The 22,912-nt window shown below is 31.8% G+C and overlaps 2 protein-coding genes across 5 annotated transcripts; one reads left to right on the forward strand and one right to left on the reverse strand.

Moving 5' to 3' along the window:
* Window positions 1-797: 797 nt before the first annotated feature.
* LOC131605213 (probable BOI-related E3 ubiquitin-protein ligase 2) lies at window positions 798-1,618 on the reverse strand. Its single transcript, XM_058877597.1, has 2 exons — window positions 1,418-1,618; window positions 798-1,307 (listed from the first exon to the last, which is right to left on the reverse strand). Exons 1-2 carry the CDS (start codon window positions 1,616-1,618, stop codon window positions 798-800), a joined length of 711 nt encoding a protein of 236 aa, XP_058733580.1.
* An 8,329-nt stretch (window positions 1,619-9,947) lies between these two features.
* On the forward strand, window positions 9,948-16,344 carry LOC131602109 (protein HESO1-like). Of its 4 annotated transcripts, none has more exons than XM_058874114.1 (9): window positions 9,948-10,089; window positions 11,347-11,649; window positions 12,977-13,141; window positions 13,297-13,475; window positions 13,552-13,647; window positions 13,808-13,877; window positions 14,387-14,517; window positions 14,823-14,933; window positions 15,146-16,344. In XM_058874114.1, the coding sequence occupies exons 2-9, from the start codon at window positions 11,511-11,513 to the stop codon at window positions 15,824-15,826; spliced, it is 1,572 nt and encodes a 523-aa protein (XP_058730097.1). In that variant the 5' UTR covers window positions 9,948-10,089; window positions 11,347-11,510; the 3' UTR covers window positions 15,827-16,344. The 4 variants fall into 4 exon arrangements, with proteins under 4 accessions (XP_058730097.1, XP_058730100.1, XP_058730098.1 ...); XM_058874117.1 differs by lacking the exon at window positions 9,948-10,089 and adding an exon at window positions 10,157-10,181; XM_058874115.1 differs by lacking the exon at window positions 9,948-10,089 and adding an exon at window positions 10,243-10,449.
* Window positions 16,345-22,912: the final 6,568 nt, after the last annotated feature.

The raw sequence follows: 22,912 nt of genomic DNA on the forward strand, positions 1-22,912 counted from the left end.
AGGTTTAGAGGAATCAAGTTAAACATAATTGGCGGCATGTTTTTAAGGATTGAAGGAGGATTTTCCATTCTTGAGATCTCACTAAGATTACCCCTTTAACTCCATCTGGAGAAGCTCGTCATGGTCATCATTTGCCATTTCTTTGACTCTTCTATGTGTTTGTCTTGATTGCGAATGAAATGGAAGAGAGGAGAGGCGTGGTAGTTTTGCTGATTTTAGATCTGAATCATTGTATCTATTTTTTTTTCTGAGGAAGAACAAATGAATGTTCAATGAAGGAAGAATGAATTGTACTTCCTTTGCGTTCTCTTTTTTTTATTCAATTTCTTATTTTTAATTAATATTTATTATTAGATTTTGTATTATAGGATGAAGTAATCTTTTTTCTTATTAATAATTTTTTTGTTTGAGTTTCATTAATTTTTAAATTATATTTTTTGTTTTATTTGTGACACAAATATAATTTAAATTTTTAGTTTATTGATATGAAATTTAATAGTCCACCTCTATTGTGCCATATCATCAAATCCTCTGTCACACATTTAAAAAATTAAACATCAACATTTTTTATGAGAAATAAGTAAGGAGACTAAAACTTTTTAAAAACAAAATGTAGAAATTGATTTCGTGATAAGATTGTAATAAAAGGATCAAAATTGTAATTTAACCAAAATTTTATTATAACATTTTCAACACGTTGAATAGACTTATAGATCCATATGTGATCATCATGATATGTTGTCTAAGCATACTCGAACAAAGATATCATATTTAAATTTCCAAGATCAGTATTACTATCATACATAACTCTGAATTTCAATAGCACCCTTCTTTGTTACTCCACATATGAGACAAGATTGGAGTGAAGCTTCACATGCTTTGCATGAAGATATATGTCTACATGGCAAAAACAAGACACTAGGAGAGTTTCTGTTACACATAGAACAACATATGATATTATTACTTCCATGTCTCACATGTTTTTTAGCTCTTGCTTCTTCGTTTTCACCACAACATGATTCTGCATCATTATTTCCTACCAATATCCTCAATCTTTTTTCCCCCTCTTCCAACTTGTTATGGAGATATATTGCCATTGCTCCATTTTCCTCAGTCATTCTCTTCAACTTCATTTGTTCGCTCTCCAGGCTTTTTATGATATTTTTCAACTCTTGATATTTCTTTGCACCTTTGGCGATTTCTCCGTCCTTTGTTTTTAGAATTTGTTGCAAATAAATTTTCATGCGTCTAATTGCACCCTCTTGTAGCTCCCTTTGATGTTGTAACATGAATTTCATTTGATCAGTCTGTGGAACACAAAAAATATTCATTAGAATGGACATAGAAAAATTCATTGAATGAAAAAATATTATTTAAAGATGATATTATCTAACTCATGATTCATGGAAATTTTTACCTGAATTTTGAGAAACTGGTTTGTCTCCTGCTCTTGCTTCTTCAATAGAGTAACAATGGTAGTAGAGTTTAAGGTGTTTGAAGCATGAACATATCTCAGCCATTGATGTTGATGGTGTTGTTGATGATGTGGTTGATGTAACTCAACAAAGCCACATGAAAAAAAATCATGATCAGCATCGGAGTATGGTAGCATAGCCATTACTTTAGAACCAATTTGTAAAACCTTGATGAATAAAGGTTAAAATGAGATTTAGTAGTCTGAAATAAATTTCTACAATTCAATTTTATATTTGAAAAAAAATTAATTAATGAGTCAATTTTTATTTATTTTTTTGTTTATATATTTGCTAGGTAATCCTATGGAAGGCACTTTACACTCTAAATAGGAATTTCTTTGAATTAAAATTTATATATTGGTTGTCACATAGTATAAAAGAGTTAGCCTTTTTAAAAAAAAATCATTTTATAAACTAATGAGTTAACATAAATATGAAATTTAATATACTAAATTAATTTTATGCATTTTTAATGAAAATAAAAAATTATCCAAAATAAAGAAAAACAAAGGAGATGCCAATATATTTAGAATAGAATATCTTATAATTTTTTTAGATGCTTCTTTTTTCTTTTTATTGCTTATCATATAATACACTATTCTTTGTATTTCGGTCTATATATCTACCACATGCATATTTTGTGACTAATTATCAAGTTAGACATTTCAGAAGCGTTTGTTTTGGTTTTGAATAAAATAGAAAAAATGAATTTAGTTTTTATTTTCTAGTTTCTATCTTTTACATATTTGAGGAAATCAAAAACCATATAAAAAGTTTTTTTGATTTTTTAGATTATCTTAAATTTTAAAAAAAAAATTAGTTTGTAGTGTTTATATACCAGAAGTGTATTACAGCGGAAGGAGGGTCGGAATCTTATGTATTTTAAGGGAATTGAGTAGTTAAAAGATAGAGTATATAAAACTTTGTTATATTATTGAAAATTGCGTACTTACAAACGAAACGAAATTCCCTTTATATAGGGATACAAAGGCTTACTATTCAAGCCGGTAAAAGCTACCTAAGATAGCCGGTTACAAAAACATAGAAGAATTATTAATGCCGGGTACACATTGGGCCCCATCGTCACAATAATAATTCACAAAAAACAAACTATCTTACAAAAGCAGGAAATATTCTGTTACTATTCCAAAAGATGCTTGCATGGTCCAACAAAAGATGTTTGCATGGGCCTTCTTCCGAGATAAGATTCTTTCTTATCTTCGCTTTTGTCTTTAGCATTGTTTTTTCTCATAAGATAAGATTCTTATCTTGACTTGGTTTTTGAAATGGCCGACAAGAAAAGATGCTTTCTTGTCCATTTCTCTATGTCTTGAGATTCTACTGTCTCTTGGCTTTATCCTTTTCCTTTTGGGCCATAGATTGAATCATGGCATCCCAAAAATCTTCAGCAGTAGGGTCCTCTGCTTGGGTTTCTCCTGCCAAACAATCAAAATTATTGGAATCCATTGATCCCATAGAAGAGCTAGTCTTCATAGATGAATTTTCATCTTTTGATGTTTTTGTTGGAAAAGTGGAGAAGAATTGATTCTTCATATAATCTAGTGTTCTAACCATAATTTCTTCTTCTGTTTCAGTTGGATATTTTCTTTGGAAGAAATTCTTCAGATTTCCCATGGACATTTGTTGGGAATTTTGCTCTTTGGCTTTGTTATTTTGATCTTCAGCTATGGCTGCTTGAATCATAATAATTTTATTTTGGATCTCTTCGGAACTCATCTTGTTCCACCATTTATAAAAGAAATTTCTTTCTAAAATGGGAATATTGAATTTATCTTGCGACATGGTGATAGACCATCTCCATATCCAAGGAATCTGAAATTTAGCAAAGAATAAAAATGGACATTGTCCTGTGATTAAATTTTCAGATAAAATATTTATGATAAGTGGACTATTATCACACCAGGGGTTGTACAAGTCAAGTAATTCTTTGGGTAAAATTTCCAAACATGGGCCAAATTTAGTCCACCATTCATAAAACCAATTTGGTACTGGCCTATTAATCATTTCTGGATTAATAGAGAAAAACCAAGAATGCTTATTCTTAGGATGTTGATAATAAAAAGCTTGAGTAAAAGCTTGGACATAGTCCCAATAATTAAAGTAAATATACTTTCCTTCAGCAATTCTTATTGCTTTTTCACCATCTGGGTTGAGACCCCATTCTCTTGGTAGCAAGATTTTATTAATATGGCATTTACTGAAGTTTATAAAACTTTCAGGATTATTATTTTGGTAGTGGTGGGTAATTGTTACTGATTCGGTAACAGTCAAAAGAATTTCTAGGTGAGGCCTAGATTTTCCATGAAGACCTGGATATCCTCGTGATTCGAGGTATCTTGTTTTGATAGACCATCCATCATTTGGATTTATCTTAATATCTTCTTCATCAACATACATGATTTTTTCAGTTACTGGATTTTCAAAATAATCCAGTTGTTCTTGAGATGGGTTATTAACCGCAACTTCCTTGTAGGAAGTATTTTTATTAGATGAGGAAGCAATATCTTCCTTTTTTGATGAAGATGCAGGTAATTGCTGCATTTTTCTTCCTTTGTAAAATATAGTCCAATCCCCTATTAGAGGAATGTTTGATTCAGGTTGGGGTAACATATTGTTACTCCCTCTTCCACCACGGCCATAGCCGCGGCCTCTTCCCCTATATGGGGTCATCATTTTTTCCCTGCAAAAATTCACGAGTTAGGTAGTCAGCAAGTGAATTATTTTCACCTTTAATATGTTGAATATCAAATTCAAACATAGATAATTGAGATTGCCAGCTAGCAAAAATTTTCTTAGCAACAAGATTTTTAACATCTTTTTCAATAAATGATTTAGCTGAGCTACAATCAATTTTTAATAAAAATTTCTTATTAAGAAGATCATCTTGAAATTTTGAAATACATTTTATAATAGAAAGCATTTCTTTCTTAATAGTAGAATATTTTGATTGAGTAGGATTCCATTTTCCAGAAGTAAATCTAACTAAAACTTCTTTTGATGTATCAGGTATAACCTGTTTAAGGATTCCTCCATAACCTAAGTCTGAAGCATCAGTTTCAACAATTTTGAAATACTTAGGATTAGCAAGAGATAAACAAGGCAGACATTTAACTTTATTTTTAATTCTTTGGACTGCCTGAGAATGTTCATTAGTCCAAGGGCCTGGATTTTTTCTAAGCCTAGCATGTAATATGGCAGTATCTTTAGCAAGATTTTCATAATAATCAGCTATATAATTAAGACTACCAAGGAATCTTTGTAGTTGCTTCTTATCTGTAATAATATTGGGAAATTTTGAAGCAAATTCAATACTTCTTTGTATAGGAACTATTGTTCTTTGGTCAATTTCATGACCCAAAAATCTAACTTTAGTTTGAAAAATTTTCATTTTTGGAGCAGATATTACTAATCCATTATGTTTAATTAATCCTTTAAATATTTTCAAATGTTTAATATGTTGATCTATAGTTTTAGAGAAAACTAAAACATCATCAATATAAACAATTATAAATTCTGTATAAGGATTAAAAATATCATTCATAATATTCTGAAATTCAGAAGGGGCATTTTTAAGGCCAAAAGGAAGGACATTCCATTCATAGTGTCCAAAGGGTACGGTAAAGGCAGTTTTATACTTATCAGATTCATTAATCTGAATTTGCCAATAACCAGATTTCATATCAAACTTAGAGAAGATTAAAGCATTGTTTAATCTATCTAAAAGGTCTTTTTTATTAGAAATAAGATACCTAATCCATCTTAACACCTTATTAAGGGGTTTGTAATTAATAACAAGTCTAGGAACCCCACGTTCCTTTTCAGCAGCATTGTTTACATAAAAAGCTGTGCAACTCCAAGGAGATTTAGATTTTCTTATTAACTTTTTCTCTAAAAGAGATTCTATCTCTTTTTTGCATAGCTCCAAATACTCATGGTTCATTTGAGCTGGCCTAGCTTTGGTGGGAATCTGACTTTCGTTAAAGTCATCAAGATAAGGTAAAGAAATAACATGTTTCTTTCTATCCCAAAAAGCATTTGGTAAATCATTGCATACTTCATTTTTAAACTGTTGCTCAATCAATTTGATTTGTTCTTTAATCTCATTTTTATTAAGTTGTTCATTAATATTTAATAAACTAATTTCTTCTCTAAGAAAACTTAATTGTTTTTCTTTATTTAAAAGAATACTTTTAACTTCATTAAGCATTTTAATATGAGGGTCAGTAATAAATTCAAAAGTGACCGTCTCACCATTAATCATGGTAGTGATACCTTTAGTGTCCACATTAATTAAAGGCATAATACTATTTAAAAACAGAGTTCCCAGAATAACTCTATGAGTCATATTTTTTACTAGGATAAAATGGGTAGGCAAGCAAATATCTTGATTACAGACATATGTATTTGGTAATTTATAATTAACCGTTAATTTGTCACCACTAGCTTGGGCAAGGGTTTGAGTGGTTTTGGTATAATATTTGGTAGGAACAATTCCTTCCTGAAGACAATTAAGGTCAGCGCCACTATCAATAAGGGCAACTTCATTTTCTAAAATAAATGTTCTATTAATAACTAAAGTTATTTTAACAAACCATTTTTGAGAAATTACTCTATCAATAAGAGTAAGAAACCTATCATTAGTAGTAGGACTGCTAGTAGAAGATATTTCTTCAACTTTAAGGTTACCTGTTTCAAGTAAGGAAACCCTTTGAGATAATCTTTGATTATCATTTTTTATCTGAGTAATTTCAGATTTCAAAAGATTAATTTCTCTATGTAAATCAGAGAGGGAAACAGGAATTTCACGAACATTTGATTGGTGAAATCTGGATAAAACCTCACTTAATTGGTAAGGGGCTTCAATAATGATAGGAGATTCTTTTTTAGAATTTTCTTGAATTAAAACTTCAAGCATTTTTCTTTTAAGCTTATTGTCAGAGATAGATTCAATAGCCTTTATGGCTTCATCTTGTTCTGTAGTAAGAACATTAAGACCATTCATGTCAACAATAGACTTCCAGTAATCAATTTGATTACACTGACAGTTATTATTGTCAGAATTATCAGAGGAATAATCTGATGATGATTCATAAATCATGTTAATATCTTCATTAGAAGAATTAGTCTCTGATTCAGACTTAATTAAGCAAACTTTCTCAAGTTGAAAACGTAATTGCTCATCCTCAATTTCATTGAGAGCCTTTTTTGTCCAACATTGGTTTGCATAATGACCAGCTTTACCACATTTGTGGCAAGATACGTCAAGCATCTTAGCTTTTCTTTTGCCTTTATGATTGAGAGGCTTATCTTTTGGTCTACTTTTATTAAAGTGACTCCTTCTCTTATTCTTTCTATAAGAATTTTTATAACTATCCTTATTTTGATGAGATTATTTCTGAATATTTTGCCTTTCCTTTTCTTACTTTCTGAAGATTTTCCAAGATCAAAGGCAAATTGATCACAAAATTCACCCATTTGGTGTTTTTCAGAAAGTTTCTGTTTCTTAAGCTGATTTCTAAGCTTAATATTGTTACATAAGGTTAATCCTTCATTAACACAAGTGCTAATAATTTGACCATAAGTAAGATCATGGTAATTAATATTTATCCCATCATTTTTACTTCTTAAAGAATTTCTCACCTTTTCAGAGAAGAAATGGGGTAATCCGTCAATAAATTTGGCTTTCCAGTGAATCGAATTAGGAGTTTTTAATTGGTAAACTCTAGACAAAAAGGTATCTTTATACCATCTAAAATGTGTAAGAGAAGGACATCTTAGATTTTGAAGTAAAGTTTGAAGTTTCTCTCCAATAGGGACATTGTTTCCAACAAAATGTTGAAGGATAGAGAGACACAGTGTATAAACCGCATCTTCTTCACCTGTGGTGGCAATACTACTTGCTCCGGTTCCAGGATTTTCAGACTTAACTAATTTCTTATGGTTAAGAATATCTTTTTTCTGACTTTCAGTGATATAATTATCCCACCAGCCTCTTAATTGACCAACAAATCCAGTTGATATGAAAGAGGCAATTTCGCTGTCAGAATTTCCGTGCTGTTTACAAACAGTTGAATACATAATTATTCTATGTATTGTATCAACTATTTGCTTGTCATTTAAACCATCAATATTCCATTCATAAATGGCTTTTCCAGAATATGAATTCTGGTAGGGTTCAGGTTCTTCAAAAAGTATGTCTTGAGGAGAGGGGTGTTTATAATAGTATTTTTCTAATGGTTTAGAGCTATAAACAGGGTTTATCTCATTAGTATCTTGATTATTAATGTCTAAATCGGCAAACATATTTGCTAAATCATTAATGTCTTCTTCATTGGAAGAGTCTTGGTTAGTCATAACCGTTAAATGTAAATCTTTAAGCTTTTTCTCAAGAATGCGAACAAACTCATTACCATTTGTTTCCATTTTAAATCCTTCTATTGGAATAGGAGGTTGAATTATAGGAACATCTAAAATTTCAGATGTAGAAGCTTGTTCTGGAGCATTAGGTTTATTAATAAGGTCAATAATAATTTTTTGACGTGCTATTTGTTTATTTAAAAGGTCTTTAATGGATAAAAGTTCTTTTTCTAGAGAAATAAATTGTTCTCCTAGACAAACAAGGTAGGCATTAGTATAATTGTTGGATCTAATTATGGAATTTAACTCTTTTAGAGTAATCTGATTTTGTTCAACCCTTTGTAATTGAAGGGTAAGATAAGGTGTAGCTTCAGTATGAGAACCCAAACTTATTGTTTGTTCTGGGGGAAAAGGAGATTCTATTTTTTCTCCTTGGATACTTTCCCAAGGTTTTTGAAGAACTAAAAGTTCGTCTTTTTTCATAAAAACCAATTCTTCCTTTTGTTTAGTTATATAGTAACTAATAAACCATTTAACAAAGGGAATGAAATCTTGGTTTATAGAAATTTGAGTATAGTACTCTTCTTTAAAACTTGCTAACATAGGAGCAGAAAAAGTTTTAAAAAACCATTCTCTAAATTGGGTGTATCTAGCATGCTGAAACTCGTCATTGACAAGGTTTCTTAGATTACTACCTGGAGAATAATCTAACATTATAACGGGAAGTCCATATCTGAGGGAGTAGGTGATTCTACTCTAGGAGGATTTGGTTTTTGATATATACCATGAGGAATTTTGTTTTCACCGAGTCTTATATTTTCAACGACTTCTATTTCTTCTCTTAATTGAGAAGTTGAAGGTCTAGCTAATTGACTGGGAGCAGAATAAAATTCATTTATAGAATTCACAGAATGTCTTCCAGACATGGATCTAGGTATTCTAATAATTCTTTTAGAGTTAAAATTTATCTCTAGATCTCCATCACTAGATTGGATTATTTGATCAACATCCTTATTAAGGATAGGTTCTGGTTCAATGGCCTGAGGGAGGTTCCAGGTTTCTGGAAAATTAATTTCATCCCATTTGAGCAACCTATTAGTTGCAACATTAGAGGTAAGCAAATTTGTTTGAACTAAAGTAGTAGTTCCAGGAAATGATATTTGTTTAGCTTTAGGGTTTAATGTGGTAAGGACTTTGTAATAAACCCTATAACATATAGCCATAATTTCACTACCAGGTTTGAAATTGTAACCATTAGTATGAATAGTTAATTGGAGAGCATCTAATAAATTTTTATCAGACATGGATAAGCTTATGTTGGGAGAGACATCAAAATAGGCTGGTCCATGACACATACTCGTTTCAATTAAAGCAGCTAAAGATTGTTTAAAATCTTTACATCTACCATCTCTAATATATCCCAGGATGCTAGTATTTAATCCTAGCAAGGTCAAAGGTTTAACAACAACTTGTATTAAACCAACATGAATATAATTATAATTTTTAAAAGGAAGTAAATCCTTTTTTGTTAAAAGTTTGATTGTCTGAGTACTTTCAGAAATTTGAATAGTTTGTTCTAGACTTTTTACAGCAAAACGAGATAATATATCTATCTTGCCAAATTTATAAATTTGATTTGAAGGTACTGATGGAATTGTCCATTTATTAAGTTTATCCAAATTTTTTGGATATTCCACAAGTTCTTCATGTTTAATCAAATTATTTTGATGATTATCATCATCAGAATCCATAAATATGGCTGGCTAAGGATGTTGTGGACGATTAGATACCTTAGGTAAAACTAAGTAGGTAAATATAACTCTTGTTCTTAGTACAAATATATCTAGGCAACAAATGATAAGTCATCTTTGCAAACAAAAACATTGTTTAACTATCAACCCGAAGGGATAGAAGGATTTCTCCCAAATCAAAGATGTCCAATGTTTTTCGGCAAAATGATTTTTCCAATTCAAAATGATTTTTCCAATTAAAAAAAAGTGAAGCCAATTTTTTTACCACAATAAGATAAAAAAATTACCAAAGAATGATACAATGAAAAAATAGATTTGATGATTGGGCCAAAAAGAATGCTACAAATTACTATAAAAACCATCTCTTCTTTCTTGTGCCTTAGAAGAATCTCTCGTTGAATATTCTTGACAATCACTCACACTCCTTACTATCATCACCAATTTCAAAGGACTCAATACCCCTTTCCCGCGTTCAATGTAAAAAGGTAAACTATCCTATCAATCTACCTTTAAAGTGTTTTCTTAATAGAAAGTAGAAAAGGAAACCCTTCTTCCTAAGTTACAATATTCTTGTACGGTAATCACTGTTACTTTTGCTTCATTTTTCGTATTCAATCACCGTCTCAAGTAAAGTTGTTACTTTTGCTTCATTTTTCGTATTCAATCACCGTCTCAAGTAAAGTTGTTACTTTTGCTTCATTTTTCGTATTCAATCACCGTCTCAAGTAAAGTTGTTTCCTTTCTCACTCTTATCAATGCCAATTTGAATTTCACCGATGAAGGGATGCATTTTCACTAAAACAAATACTCTCAAATCTGAATGAAAAGGGTGCATTTGCTTGATTGTGCGTTTTTATTAGTGCTGTCTTTTTAGATATTTATAATTTATTTGGGTTTTTGTATGATTAATTAGGTGCCCTTTTATTGGTTTGTGCTCTTACTGATTTCTATTTTAGGTATGGGTATAGTATAGGTGCTATGTAGCACCAATTATTACTTTTTCAAATTATAACCGGTGTCGCCGTGTTGGTGTCCGTATCATATAGGATTTCTGTAATTTCTATTCTTGCTTTCGTTCATGTTTTGATTTAAGTTAGAAGTTGTTTTCATAGGCATGAGCATTGATCTTTGTTTATAGGGGAGAGCAAGGAATCATGTAAATGGGACAACCTTAATTGGTTTTTATAAGGAAGAGCAAGAAACACAGACACAAGTTAGATAGTGTTGAATGTTGATACTTGATAGCCTTTTGTGCACTGGATCATGTTACTGGGCCGACCCCATTTGTAACCTGATTGAATATTTTTCGGTTCAAAATAGTAAGGATAGCGATGAGAATTGGATCCGTATTTATGTACTTGTAATTTTGAATTGCTACCATTAGAGGTAATAGGGCTGCTCATTGAACCGCTGTATCTGTTTGCCTGAAAGAACTAAAGCTCTTATTGCCTGTGGGTGGTGTAGCTTACATTGACCGAATAGCCTAGAATTTGGGTGCATTCGACTATAATTCTCTTTATTCTCTTGTTCTGTCATAAGACTTTGCTATGTCTAGATATCTTCTGATGTTGGTGTCATGAGGAGCAGGAAAAAGATTTGATTTTGGAAAAATTTATAAATTATCAATTAATAACATGATTTTATTTTCTGATGCTGGTATGAATACCCGTGTCAGGTTTCATGTTTAACTATATATGTTACACACATAGTTCTATCTCTAACTTTATAAACAATTGTATCAGGTCAGGGATGCTTCTCCAGGGCTTTCAAAGGTTATGACGTGTGTTTCAAGATGCCCATGCTTGTAGATTGCGATCCTCTTGCTTTCATTTTGTTTGCTTAGTTCTGCAAACTATTGTTGTCATTGTTACATTCACTTCGACTGGGAGTTACTAAGAGACAGAAAATGAACACGCATAATATGTTGGGCGTTGTTTTAAATGATATACTTCACATGGTGACACCCTCGCGAGAAGATTGGGAGATACGGCTTGCAATTATAAGTGATTTGCGAAGCACTGTTGAATCTGTGGAAAGCCTGAGAGGTAAACTTCTAAAGCTTTGGGGAACCAAACAGTTTTGACTAACCTAATGTAGCTTGTTTTTTATATGCTTATAATTGGATAGTTATCATCTTTTCTGTGAGTCTGTGACTCAGTAACAGGATCAGGCCTATGTGGGAGTGATTGCTAGCCCCCTCTTATTATTCAGAGCCTCTATAGGATGAATCAGTTATATGTATACAAAAAGAAACACAGAGGCTCTGAATAATAAGAGGGAGCTAGCAATCCCTCCTAGCTCCCTCTTATTATTCAGAGCCTCTATAGGATGAATGACTCAATCAGTTATATGTATACAAAAAGAAACACAGAGGCTCTGAATAATAAGAGGGAGCTAGCAATCCCTCTGAGAGGGATTGCTAGCTCCCTCTTATTATTCAGAGCCTCTGTGTTTCTTTTTGTATACATATAACTGAATGAGTCATTCATCCTATATAGTTATTTCTTTTTCTCATGTTAAAACTAAAAAGTATAAGCTTTCTGTTCTGGGAGATTTGAAGGTTGAAGATTTGCCTTACTTAACAAACATATCATTCATCTTTTTTATTGTTGTTACTTATGTTTTTTATAGTTCTTAAGTAATTAATCTTGTCTCATGATGTCTTAAGGTTCTATCATAGTATCACTATTACGTTTACACAGTTGTACTAATTTGTTCTATTCTCAGTCTAATAAATGGAAAGATAAAAGAGGCCAACTTCTGGGGCAAGCTTCACATTAGCTTGAAGGTTTCTTTGATAAATAATGGAAATTGAGAATCTTTAATATCTTATGCTTAAAACAACTTCTCAAACATTTAGTTTTGTTGTCTTCCTTTAATACCACAAATTTCGAAACAAATGTATTCAAGTGAGTTACCATGAAGTTTGACACTGTTAGAAGTTATCTTTATAAGAGCATCTTTCTAGCTTGCATATGCGTGGAACTCAATCTCATTTAGTATCATAGAACACCAAAAGTGGTGGTGTTTTATGGACCTAACATTTGTGGTCTGAATGGAGGAAAGCCTATCATGGCATCAATTATCACGGTTCATGTATGGCTGCTCGCGCTTGCATTGCCTTTCCTTGTCCAACTGCTTTTAGCGGCATTGCTTAGCTTAGCATAACAAATAGAATTTAACTTGGCCGGCCTGTGATCATAGTCCGATAGCTATTTCTGCCCCAACTTAACCAATGGGGTTCGATAGTCTGGGTTAAGAATGAACAAAAGGCGTGAGCTCCTATATCTTGTAGCGACGAGCAAATTATTTTTGTTTCAGTTATGAAATTTAAGAATTTAAAATTGCAATTTTACTCAATTTTTGGAACAGGAGCAACTGTTGAACCATTTGGGTCATTTGTATCTAATCTCTTCACACGATGGGGTGACTTGGATATTTCAATTGAGTTATTAAATGGCACCCATATTGCATCTGCTGGGAAAAAACAAAAACAAACGTTGCTGGTAAATTTCCTAAAAGTTTTGAGAATGAAAGGTAATTTTCTTCTAATTGAGACTTCTGTCTCGTAAAAGTTGTTACAAAAATTTGTATTAGTTAGCTCTTATTCGTGATTTACAAATTTGTTTTTTCCTAATCACCTGGAAATGTTCTTTCCAAGTAATACATTTGGTAATAACAATAATTTACAGGTGGATGCATGAACATTCAGCTCATCCCTCATGCAAGAGTTCCCATTTTAAAGTTTAAAAGTGTCCGACAAGGCATATCTTGCGATGTTTCGATCAATAACCTTCCAGGCCTAATGAAATCCAAATTTTTGCTTTGGATCAGCAAGATAGATGACCGTTTTCATGATCTGGTTTTAGTGGTACGTTCTCGTGGCTGAAGTAGGGTTGCTAGGCTAGCAATTGTTTCAGTTTTGATTCATTCTTTCTGGTTTGTAGGTCAAGCAATGGGCCAACGCACATAAAATCAATAACTCGAAGACTGGATCTTTCAACTCCTTTTCTCTCAGTTTACTTGTAATCTTTCACTTTCAGGTACCTCTGCTTCTGCATATTTCTTTATGTGGTGAAGATTTCTAACTACCTAAAATAGTTGATACATACATCCGCTTTAATATGTTGTCTGTTGGTTTTCTTCTGCGAATAATAAATGGGTCTTTGTCTTGTGATGCATGCAACATTTTCTTTCACTCAGACATGTGTTCCTGCAATTTTTCCACCGCTGAAAGATATATATCCTACCAATATGGTTGATGAGCTGAGAGGTAAACTTCATCTATGATTTCAGGCATGAAGCGTCATTATTCTATAATTTGAGATATTGGGGCAAATTTTATAGGAGCTGAACCTCTTTGCGGAAAGTTGAAATATTCGCTTTTCTTTTAGATATTCAGCTTGTCTGCATGCTTGAATGTGAATAATTCTGTAAATAAATGCATACAACTTGTATCGTACTCCTTATAACGTCTCTGATAATCTATTACCCTAATGCTAGCTTTTGGAATTGAGTTAGGCCCATTTGTTTTCAGTTCTTACATCATTTCAGAGCCTATCCTAATCTATTTTTTTTGGCCAATTGCAAATATATAATCCTACAAACTTCATAATCTAGATGTATAATCCTCTAATTCATTATCAGTTATTATAACCATTGTCTGATGTTCTTTCTGCAGGAGTTAGAGTTGATGCTGAGAATCTTATCTCAGGAACCTGTAATGCTAACATAGACAGGTTCAAATCAAATTATAACCATTGTCTGATGTTCTTTCTGCAGGAGTTAGAGTTGATGCTGAGAATCTTATCTCAGGAACCTGTAATGCTAACATAGACAGGTTCAAATCAAATAAGTCGAGGCCAATCAACAGAACATCTTTACCTGAACTTTTTATTGATTTCCTAAGAAAGGTAAGATTATTTTATACTTTTGGTATCAGTGGATAGACATTTGTATGCTTTCTCCATTTAACATCTGGCATTCTCAGTTCATAGCTAATAATTTTAAGACTACCTGTTTTCTCCCTAGTTGGTTAAAACACCAACGAGAAGTTGTAGTGATAGACATTGTGTACTTTTAATGAAAAGCAAAAATTTGGCGTGTATTTGTTTGTTTAGGCTCTCCTTGATAGTGAATTTCCTCGAAATCTATAGCATAACCCTCTTGGCATTTTTTATTTCCGATAATGATCACATCATGTTTTATGTTCCCGCAGTTTGCTCTGATAGATACATGGGCCGCAGAGTTTGGAGTTTGCACTTACACGGGGCAATGGGAACAGATAGAAAACAACATGAGATGGTTGCCAAAGACTTCTGCAATATACGTAATACTCTTCTCACTTTAACCATATCTTTCTCTTTAGATTTTTTGTGTGATCGAGGATAGACTATGTTTAATTACTTCAATAAATATGCTCGGTTCCCTTTTGGATTCCTCTCTCTTCAGTCAATGCCACGCGGAAACTATTAAGTTTTGCGATATACAAATTCTCGTGCTCTGCTATTGATATTTTATATTTGAATTTTACTTGATTAGGTTGAGGATCCTTTTGAGCAGCCGGAAAACTCAGCAAGATCAGTCAGTGCAGGACAGCTGAAAAAGATAGGCGAAGCATTTCTAACGACGTACAACTTACTTATATCAAACAACCAGAACCAAAGCTCTATCCTGACCCAATTAGTACCACCACATGTGTCGAGACTTATAGCCGGACCTGTCAATCCTTATTATAATGTCTGGCCTTCCCTTCCAAATTACAACGGCGGTTACCCTCATCTAACTCAACCACAGGTTCAGAAGGGAGTGCTCCCACACCCACAATCAAAACGCCGTGTTCGAAATGGCAGGCAGGGAGCCAGCTCCAACGGTTCAACTTCAAAACAAGGAGCCAATTCCAACGGTTCGACTTCAAAACAAGGAGCCAATTCCAAGGGTTCGACTTCAAATCAAGGAGCCAATTCCAATGGGTCGACTTCAAAGCAAGGAGCAAGCTCCAATAGCTCTACTTCAAAACAAGGAGCAAGCTCCAATGGTTTGACTTCAAAACAAGGAGCAAGCTCCAATGGTTCGACTTCAAAACAAGGAGCAACCTCCGATGGTTCGACTTCAAAGCAAGGAGCAAGCTCCAATGGTCCAACTTCAAGTGTACCTACGAAAAGTCGTCAAGGTCCGCCGCCGCAGCAGGCGTGGAGACCAAAAGCACATACCCAAGCATAGCCAAAATACAGAAGGGAGTATATGTTCATCTAGTCAACAGGTTTAAGAGTAACTGTTGTTTTTTTGCTTACTGGTTCATACAATTCATTGACATCACCGGATTTCTTGGGTTATAAGTTACTTGGCATGAAATTTTTGCTCTTGGATGAAAAGATTATTACTGGACATTGGATTATTACTTGACATTTTGACGGAGATTATAAATTAAGAATATTAAGAAGCCTAGTATATTAGTCTTTATTTTTAGTTTGACATGTGAAAAGGTTTAAGGTGAACCACCTTAATTAGTGTTCATAAGATTCATTAAGGAATAAGACATTATAGACAGCATAGTTACATTAGATCAATGTTTTTTGGACACTCTCTTTTGTGCTCCCATCACCCCCTGGCCTTTATAATTTTTTTTTACATTTTTACTAAAGCCACTCAATACACCTCCAAAATTTTGGGTATAGTTTTTGGCGTCACACCACTTCGGCATGATAATAACATCTTCCTCCTATTTGCAAGCTTCTTGTCATTGTCAAACATTTTTCTTATATGTTACTTTCGTGCAAAATAAGAAAGAGGTAAATTTGAATTTTGATTTTGCGGAAAAACTCTTGAGACTTGGTATTTATTTTTCAAAGGGGTATATTTGGATTTCAATATCTGAACAAATCCTTGAGGTTGTATTTAAGTGTATTATGTGATACCATGGGGGAATTGAAATTTCAATCTCCTAACAAACCCTTGCACAATATTATAAACACTCGAACATTATTATATATAAATCACTATCCATACATTATTTACGCAATAAAGAATGACTTAAAAGAAGGTTGTAATCTAATGTAATTTAAGTAGTTTCTATTGGGTGTAACTTAATGGAGTTTAATTAGAATCATTTAAGGAATTGCAATACATGCATCCAAAGTATAAATGAAAAACTTACCGAATGTGAGAGATGAAGTTATTTGTTTTGAATGGAGAGTAATAGATGTTGATGATGGTGTTTGGTTTAAATGAACAAGAGTAGATATTGAGGGGAAAAGTAGAAAAAATGTTGGACCAAAATTTATAAGAACTCTGGTGTTCTTGGTGTTTTTTAGATTTTTTTTTTTTTAAAAATGTAAGGGAATGAAGAGGGAAATTCTTGGTGTTTTTTAGAATTATTTTTTGTTTTAAATGTAAGAGAATGAAGAGGGAAAGACTATCCGTATCACTTAAATGATAGTGTCTGAATTTTAAAAGTTATATGGTGCAATCATATTTTGTAATCAAGACATATTTTTTACTTACATTTGACGTGATTTTGAGATTGAGTTTGTAGTATTGTAGTTATCAAATTTCAAACTATGCGAAAGATGGTGCAAAAAACAATTCCCAAAAACTCTGGAAAGAAAAACAGTTTCCAAAGATTTTTTTTCAAATTTAGCCCTTATTTTTTATTGGACTAATGTCAGGAATTAAGCTCGAAGTTAACTGAATTTCATTAGAAAAGTTGAAGAGAATTTCTCTTTTCACCTCCCACATATTTATGAGGCTTCTCAAAATTTTAATATTGATTCTTCGCAGAATTCTTTTAAATTTCTATTTATCTGAAGGATCCTTTGCACTTCGATTTGATAAAGCTTTAAAAGTTTTGCAATGAAATATATGAACTGTAAAAGGAATTATTTCCGATAAAAAGCGTTTGGAAAGTTTAAAAATAAGAATAATATTATGACTTTAGGACATCCCTAAAATACTGAGGAGGTGAATAGAGAACTGCCCAAATAAAATGATTCGAATGAAAGAGACATTATTATCTTGAATTGTGTCACATACAATACAACACAGAGCGTGATAATAATTATAATACATTCAAATAATCAATAGGATATATAGCAATAATCAATAAAGGATAACGTATTATAGACGAGATTAGAAGGTTAATTCCTCCACTCACTTTGTCTTTGACATTCAGCAATTTTCAGAATCCTATACTTCATGCTCCTAATTTTTGAGTTTCACTTCCACACACGTATTTCTTATGACATTATTCATTGTGAAATGTGAATATCATTTATATTCATGAAATCTCTAAAGTGGAATATAACCGCAACATAGAAGTTCTAAGGAATTTAGATATGTGGTTTAATTGTTAACATCATGCTTCAAGGATCAAAATCTTATCTACTCATTCTCTCTTATTTTTCTTTTGAATCTTGACTATATTAAAATAGATTCTGTATTTCCCCCTTTAGTTATAATAACACGTGGATGCTATGTGCCTACAATAATTCAATCGATAAATTATACTCTGAAATAGAACAAACAATTAGTATAAATCTGTGATTCTTTCGGTTATGGGGCGTATTTGTTGGTTGGAAGAGCATTTTGGTATGGTGGGTGGAGTTGATTTGAGTTGGTTCTTCGGTTTAGTTTTTTGTTGGATTATGTGGAATTGTAGAAATGATGTTATTTTCAATACGTTGGATGTGTCCTCCTTTGATGGATTATTACTTATGAAATCCCTATCTTAGAATTGGTTTAGTGTGTTTTTTAGGAATCATTGTAATAGGTCCCGGGAGGATTGGTTTCTAGACCTGAGACTTTTTTTTGTTTGATTGTTGGTTGGGTTATTTATCGATTTTTATTTCTTTGTATTTAGGTTAAGCACCCCTAGTACTTTTTTAATCCAATTTTACTTATAAAAAAATATATATATTTAACGCAATAAACTTTTGGTGGGGTAGAGTGAGAATTTGTTAAATTAAAAAAAAAATTATAAGTTTAATTTAATAAATATTAAATCGTTTAAATTTATCTAATTTATTCGGAAAATTAATTTAATTGAATATATTAAAAATCAAAATTTTATCGGTTGAAAATAAATCTTTAAAATAAAATTGCAATTTGCGTTGAATCTAAATTTTAACTTGATATTATTCAACAATGAAAAAATATAATAAATAAAATCATTTTTACTTCATAGTATATGCCATGACTCTTCTACAATGTTAAGAAGTATACTTCAATTCAATTCAAAGAAAAAAAATGTAAGTATGAATCACTTGATTAGAGTTTGACCTAACTCATCTTTACAAAATTACGTTCAAAACTAGATAATTAGAGCGTGGAAATAAATGAATGGTGGATGATCCGATAGTGGAAATCATAATAAGTGGCCCACGGATCTTAAACGAGGTTTTTGATATCATGTTAAGAAATATGGTTTGACCTAACTCAAACCTACAAAACTGGCTTATAGGGTGAGGATTGTCCTCACCTATAAGCATATGTTCAGGTCATATATTGTCCGATGTGAGACTCTTAACACACCCCTTCACGCACAAGTCAAAGCTCTATTGATCAATAAATACAAGAACAAAACTTAAGTACAATTCTTTAGGTGTGGTTCTTACTATTTTCTAATGAAAATATTACAAATGTATAATTTCCTCTTACAGGTATGTAAATTTCTCTTATTTTCACTCACTAAATGATATTTAAGTATATTTGTCATATTTTTATTGGAAAATAATAAGAACCACACTTAAAGAATTGTATCTAAGTTTTGTCCTAAATACAATTAGAATGAGTTGTTATATTTAATTATAAATAATTATTATTTAATTATAAATAATTATTATTTAATTAATTTTATTATAAATTAGTTAAGATTTGTTAATTAGATCGTGACCATTAAAGTGTGTTAGAGTTGGACTTAATTTGTCTTTACAAAACCGAATTTGTAAGGATGAGTTAGTTCAAACTCTAATATGATATTAAAATCTGATTTAAGATGCAATGACTCACTTTCTATAATTTTCACTATCAGATCCCTTGCCATTTATTTTACATTCCAATTATCTAATCTGGACATTAAAATATTTCTCTTTATAGCAACACTTTCAACTCCGATTCTATTCCGTTGTTGCCACTAATTATCACAGTCACATATATGCACCATACAATACCTTCCCAAAAAATTATGCACCATAAAATTTGATAAAAATAGAGAGTTCCATATATTAATAATTTGTCAAATATAGGTTGAGTAGCACTAGCTCCATATCAAGGAAGCTACAAAACATTAATTTAATTAACTTCAAAATTAGGTAAGCTAATAATGTTTAAATAAGAGCGAATGATGATTATTTATTAATTTAAAGTCAAATTCACTCTTCACATAAAATGGATTCCATGAAGGGTTGATTGGAAGCAATCAAGCATAAAATCCAAAGAAATCTGATCCAGCTAAGAGATGGTGACTCAATAAAAAGGATCAAATGCTACGTGTCCCACATGTTTACCTTATTTGAGGAATTTGTAACAACGTGTCATGTAATGTAACAACAACACAAATCAAAATATCTTAATTTTCTTTTCATTTTGTCTAACAATCATCTTATTGTGTTTTTGTTTTGTTGGCTAGGTGATGTACGGCAAGGAAGTAGAGAAAAGTGGGAACCGTGGAGAATAGCATCACTATTATTTTTGAATTGAGATTTTGGGTCCATGTAAAGAGTTGTGTCATTGAAGTACAAATAATGTTGAGTTTGATATGAGACACCTGTGTGGTGTAGATGGAACTTTTGCCAACACTGTTTCACTATTTATAAACATCATTTCAAACTATCACTACAAATTTATGTAATGTAATTCAAGTTATGCATGTTATTCACTTAGAACCATAAACACATCCTTTAAATTTACTTGTGAAACAATCTTCTCCCTAACAATCTCTTTCGACTTTATCATGTCTCTAATGAAGTAAAAATGAATGTATTGTTCTCTAATAACTTCTTTAACCCCTTCAATTGGACAAATACATTCTGATTGGGTTGTTGATCTTCTTTCCAACTAATAGTTAACCTAAATAACATAAACACGAAACTCAATACTGATTTTTTAATTTCCAAATATTCAGCATAATCAACATCTACATACCCCTCCAAATATTCTTTCCCTTGAGATAACTGCCTTTGTGTAGTTCAAATCTCCCTCCAACAAAGCATTTAAATACCTTAAAATCTATTTCAAAGCTTTTCAATGAACTCAACACATAATTTTCGTAGATGAATTACTATGCTATGCTAATTGAATATGCTATGTTTGGTCAATTTTAAACCATACCTTGTGAAGTCAAGCTTCTCAATGAAAAAATTTATTTTGATGAAGACAAATCTCTTAGTGACAAGAAGGCAAAAATGTCATTCAATCATAAAGCATTATGTTCAAAGACTATGATTTAAACATTAAAAAGAAAGTATAACAACAATTCTTACAAAATAGTTTAGTCTTAGTTGCTCAAAACATCAAATATCATTGCATACCTTTGTCATAGCCATAACAAAAGACTTAGACAAATTTTCCATTTTTCACTTTGTGCAATTGATTGCACTCTTACAATTGATTGCTCTCTGTTCTAGTAGCCAAACTATCTTTGAAAAATATCATTGTCTTATATGTGAAATAGATTGCTACTATGGTGCAATCGATTGCTCACTGAAGCAATTTCAAAAAATATAGTTTTTGGACCCTTGTGCAATCTATTGCACTCATACAACAATCGATTGCTCCCTGTACAAAAGTGAAAAATGAGCAACTTTCATTACACTTTTTCATGCATCTTTTCATGGAATCTATTCATTTCACCTTGGCATATGTTCATGGTATTTCCTCATACTTTGCCCATGTTTCAAAAGGGTGTTATGCACATATACATAAAAAGAATTTCAAATTATAATTCACCTCTTCCAATCAAACTCTTTGAAATTTTCAAAATTCACATTGTCATTTTTCAACCTTTATTCAAGATAATTTTTGCATACTTTCATATTTTTCAAACCAGAAAATACTTGAGCAATCTATTACTTTGAGTATTTGTGAATTATTGTTATCGGAATGGAAGATCAATTACATTGATAAATCACTCAAAGTGATATTTATCCTACAAACTTATATATTAAAAAATTCTCGTTGTATCCATATCTTATTTTTCAGGATTCTTGAAAATAAGATTGTTAGTATTGTATCCTTATTTTCCAAGATTGTTGGAAACAAGAGAGTCATTAAGGGAGGATTTTTCTCTTAGTGCACTTAGTGAAAATTCAAGAGGATTGTTCTTGGTGGTTGTGTTGGTCGTGTACAAGTCCAAACAATAGTGAAATCTCTTTCGTATTGAAAGGGGACTCGAGTACTCTTGGCCTGTGAGGGGAATCAGTCTACATCCTTGTTTTCTTTATTTTTTTGCACTTTATTGCTTTCATAACCTCACCATAAGTCTGAAAAATAATTCCAACTTCACTAAAAATCGATAAATTTTTAAAGTACCTAATCCACCCCTCTTAGACACACTTTGTACTTACATACCTTACATGTTGCTTCCAACTCCACTTGCATAAGGAGTGCTCTCCATCGTGTTATTATCTTCTTTTGTTTTAGGATATTTCATAAAAGAAATCTAGGGGATAACCCAAAGGCATCTTTTACAATTTGAGTATTTAAAATTCTAATATTCATCCCTAGGATTCTCTTAGCTTCCTCAAGTTCTTTCATCTCAACTTCTCCATTCAAAATTTCTTTAAGCTTAGTGATCTCTTCATTGTCAAAGTTTGTCTTAAATATATCATAAATATCTTAAAGTAGATAAAAAGTTACATCCTTATTCTTCTTAATATGTGCACATGACTATCATAACCACTTCTCACAAAATCATTATTTAGAAAAAATTCATCAAATGATGATACAATTTCTTTAGATTTACTTCAACCCATACAATATTTTTTCAAAACACACACCTTAGACTTGTTGTTTACACTCAATAATATATTAATTGACAATAGCCATAAGTATCCATTAGTAAGATGCTTTATCACGGCTGAAAATATACCATTGTAATCAATTCCTTACCAGAGTAAAACCATTTGATGCATGTATTAGTTTATTCTTCGGCACTTCAATCCTTGAAATAGCCACCTTATTTGTGAAGATCAACTTGCATTAAACCATCCTTTTTCTCCCGGTTAGTCTCACAAGCTCTCAATGTGGTTCATCTATGAATCAATTTTAATATTCACTGTCTTTAATAGTTTATAACTCTCTTTTATTTCTAAT

This window comes from Vicia villosa, linkage group LG5, assembly GCF_029867415.1.
Source record: "Vicia villosa cultivar HV-30 ecotype Madison, WI linkage group LG5, Vvil1.0, whole genome shotgun sequence".
NCBI lineage: Eukaryota > Viridiplantae > Streptophyta > Magnoliopsida > Fabales > Fabaceae > Vicia > Vicia villosa.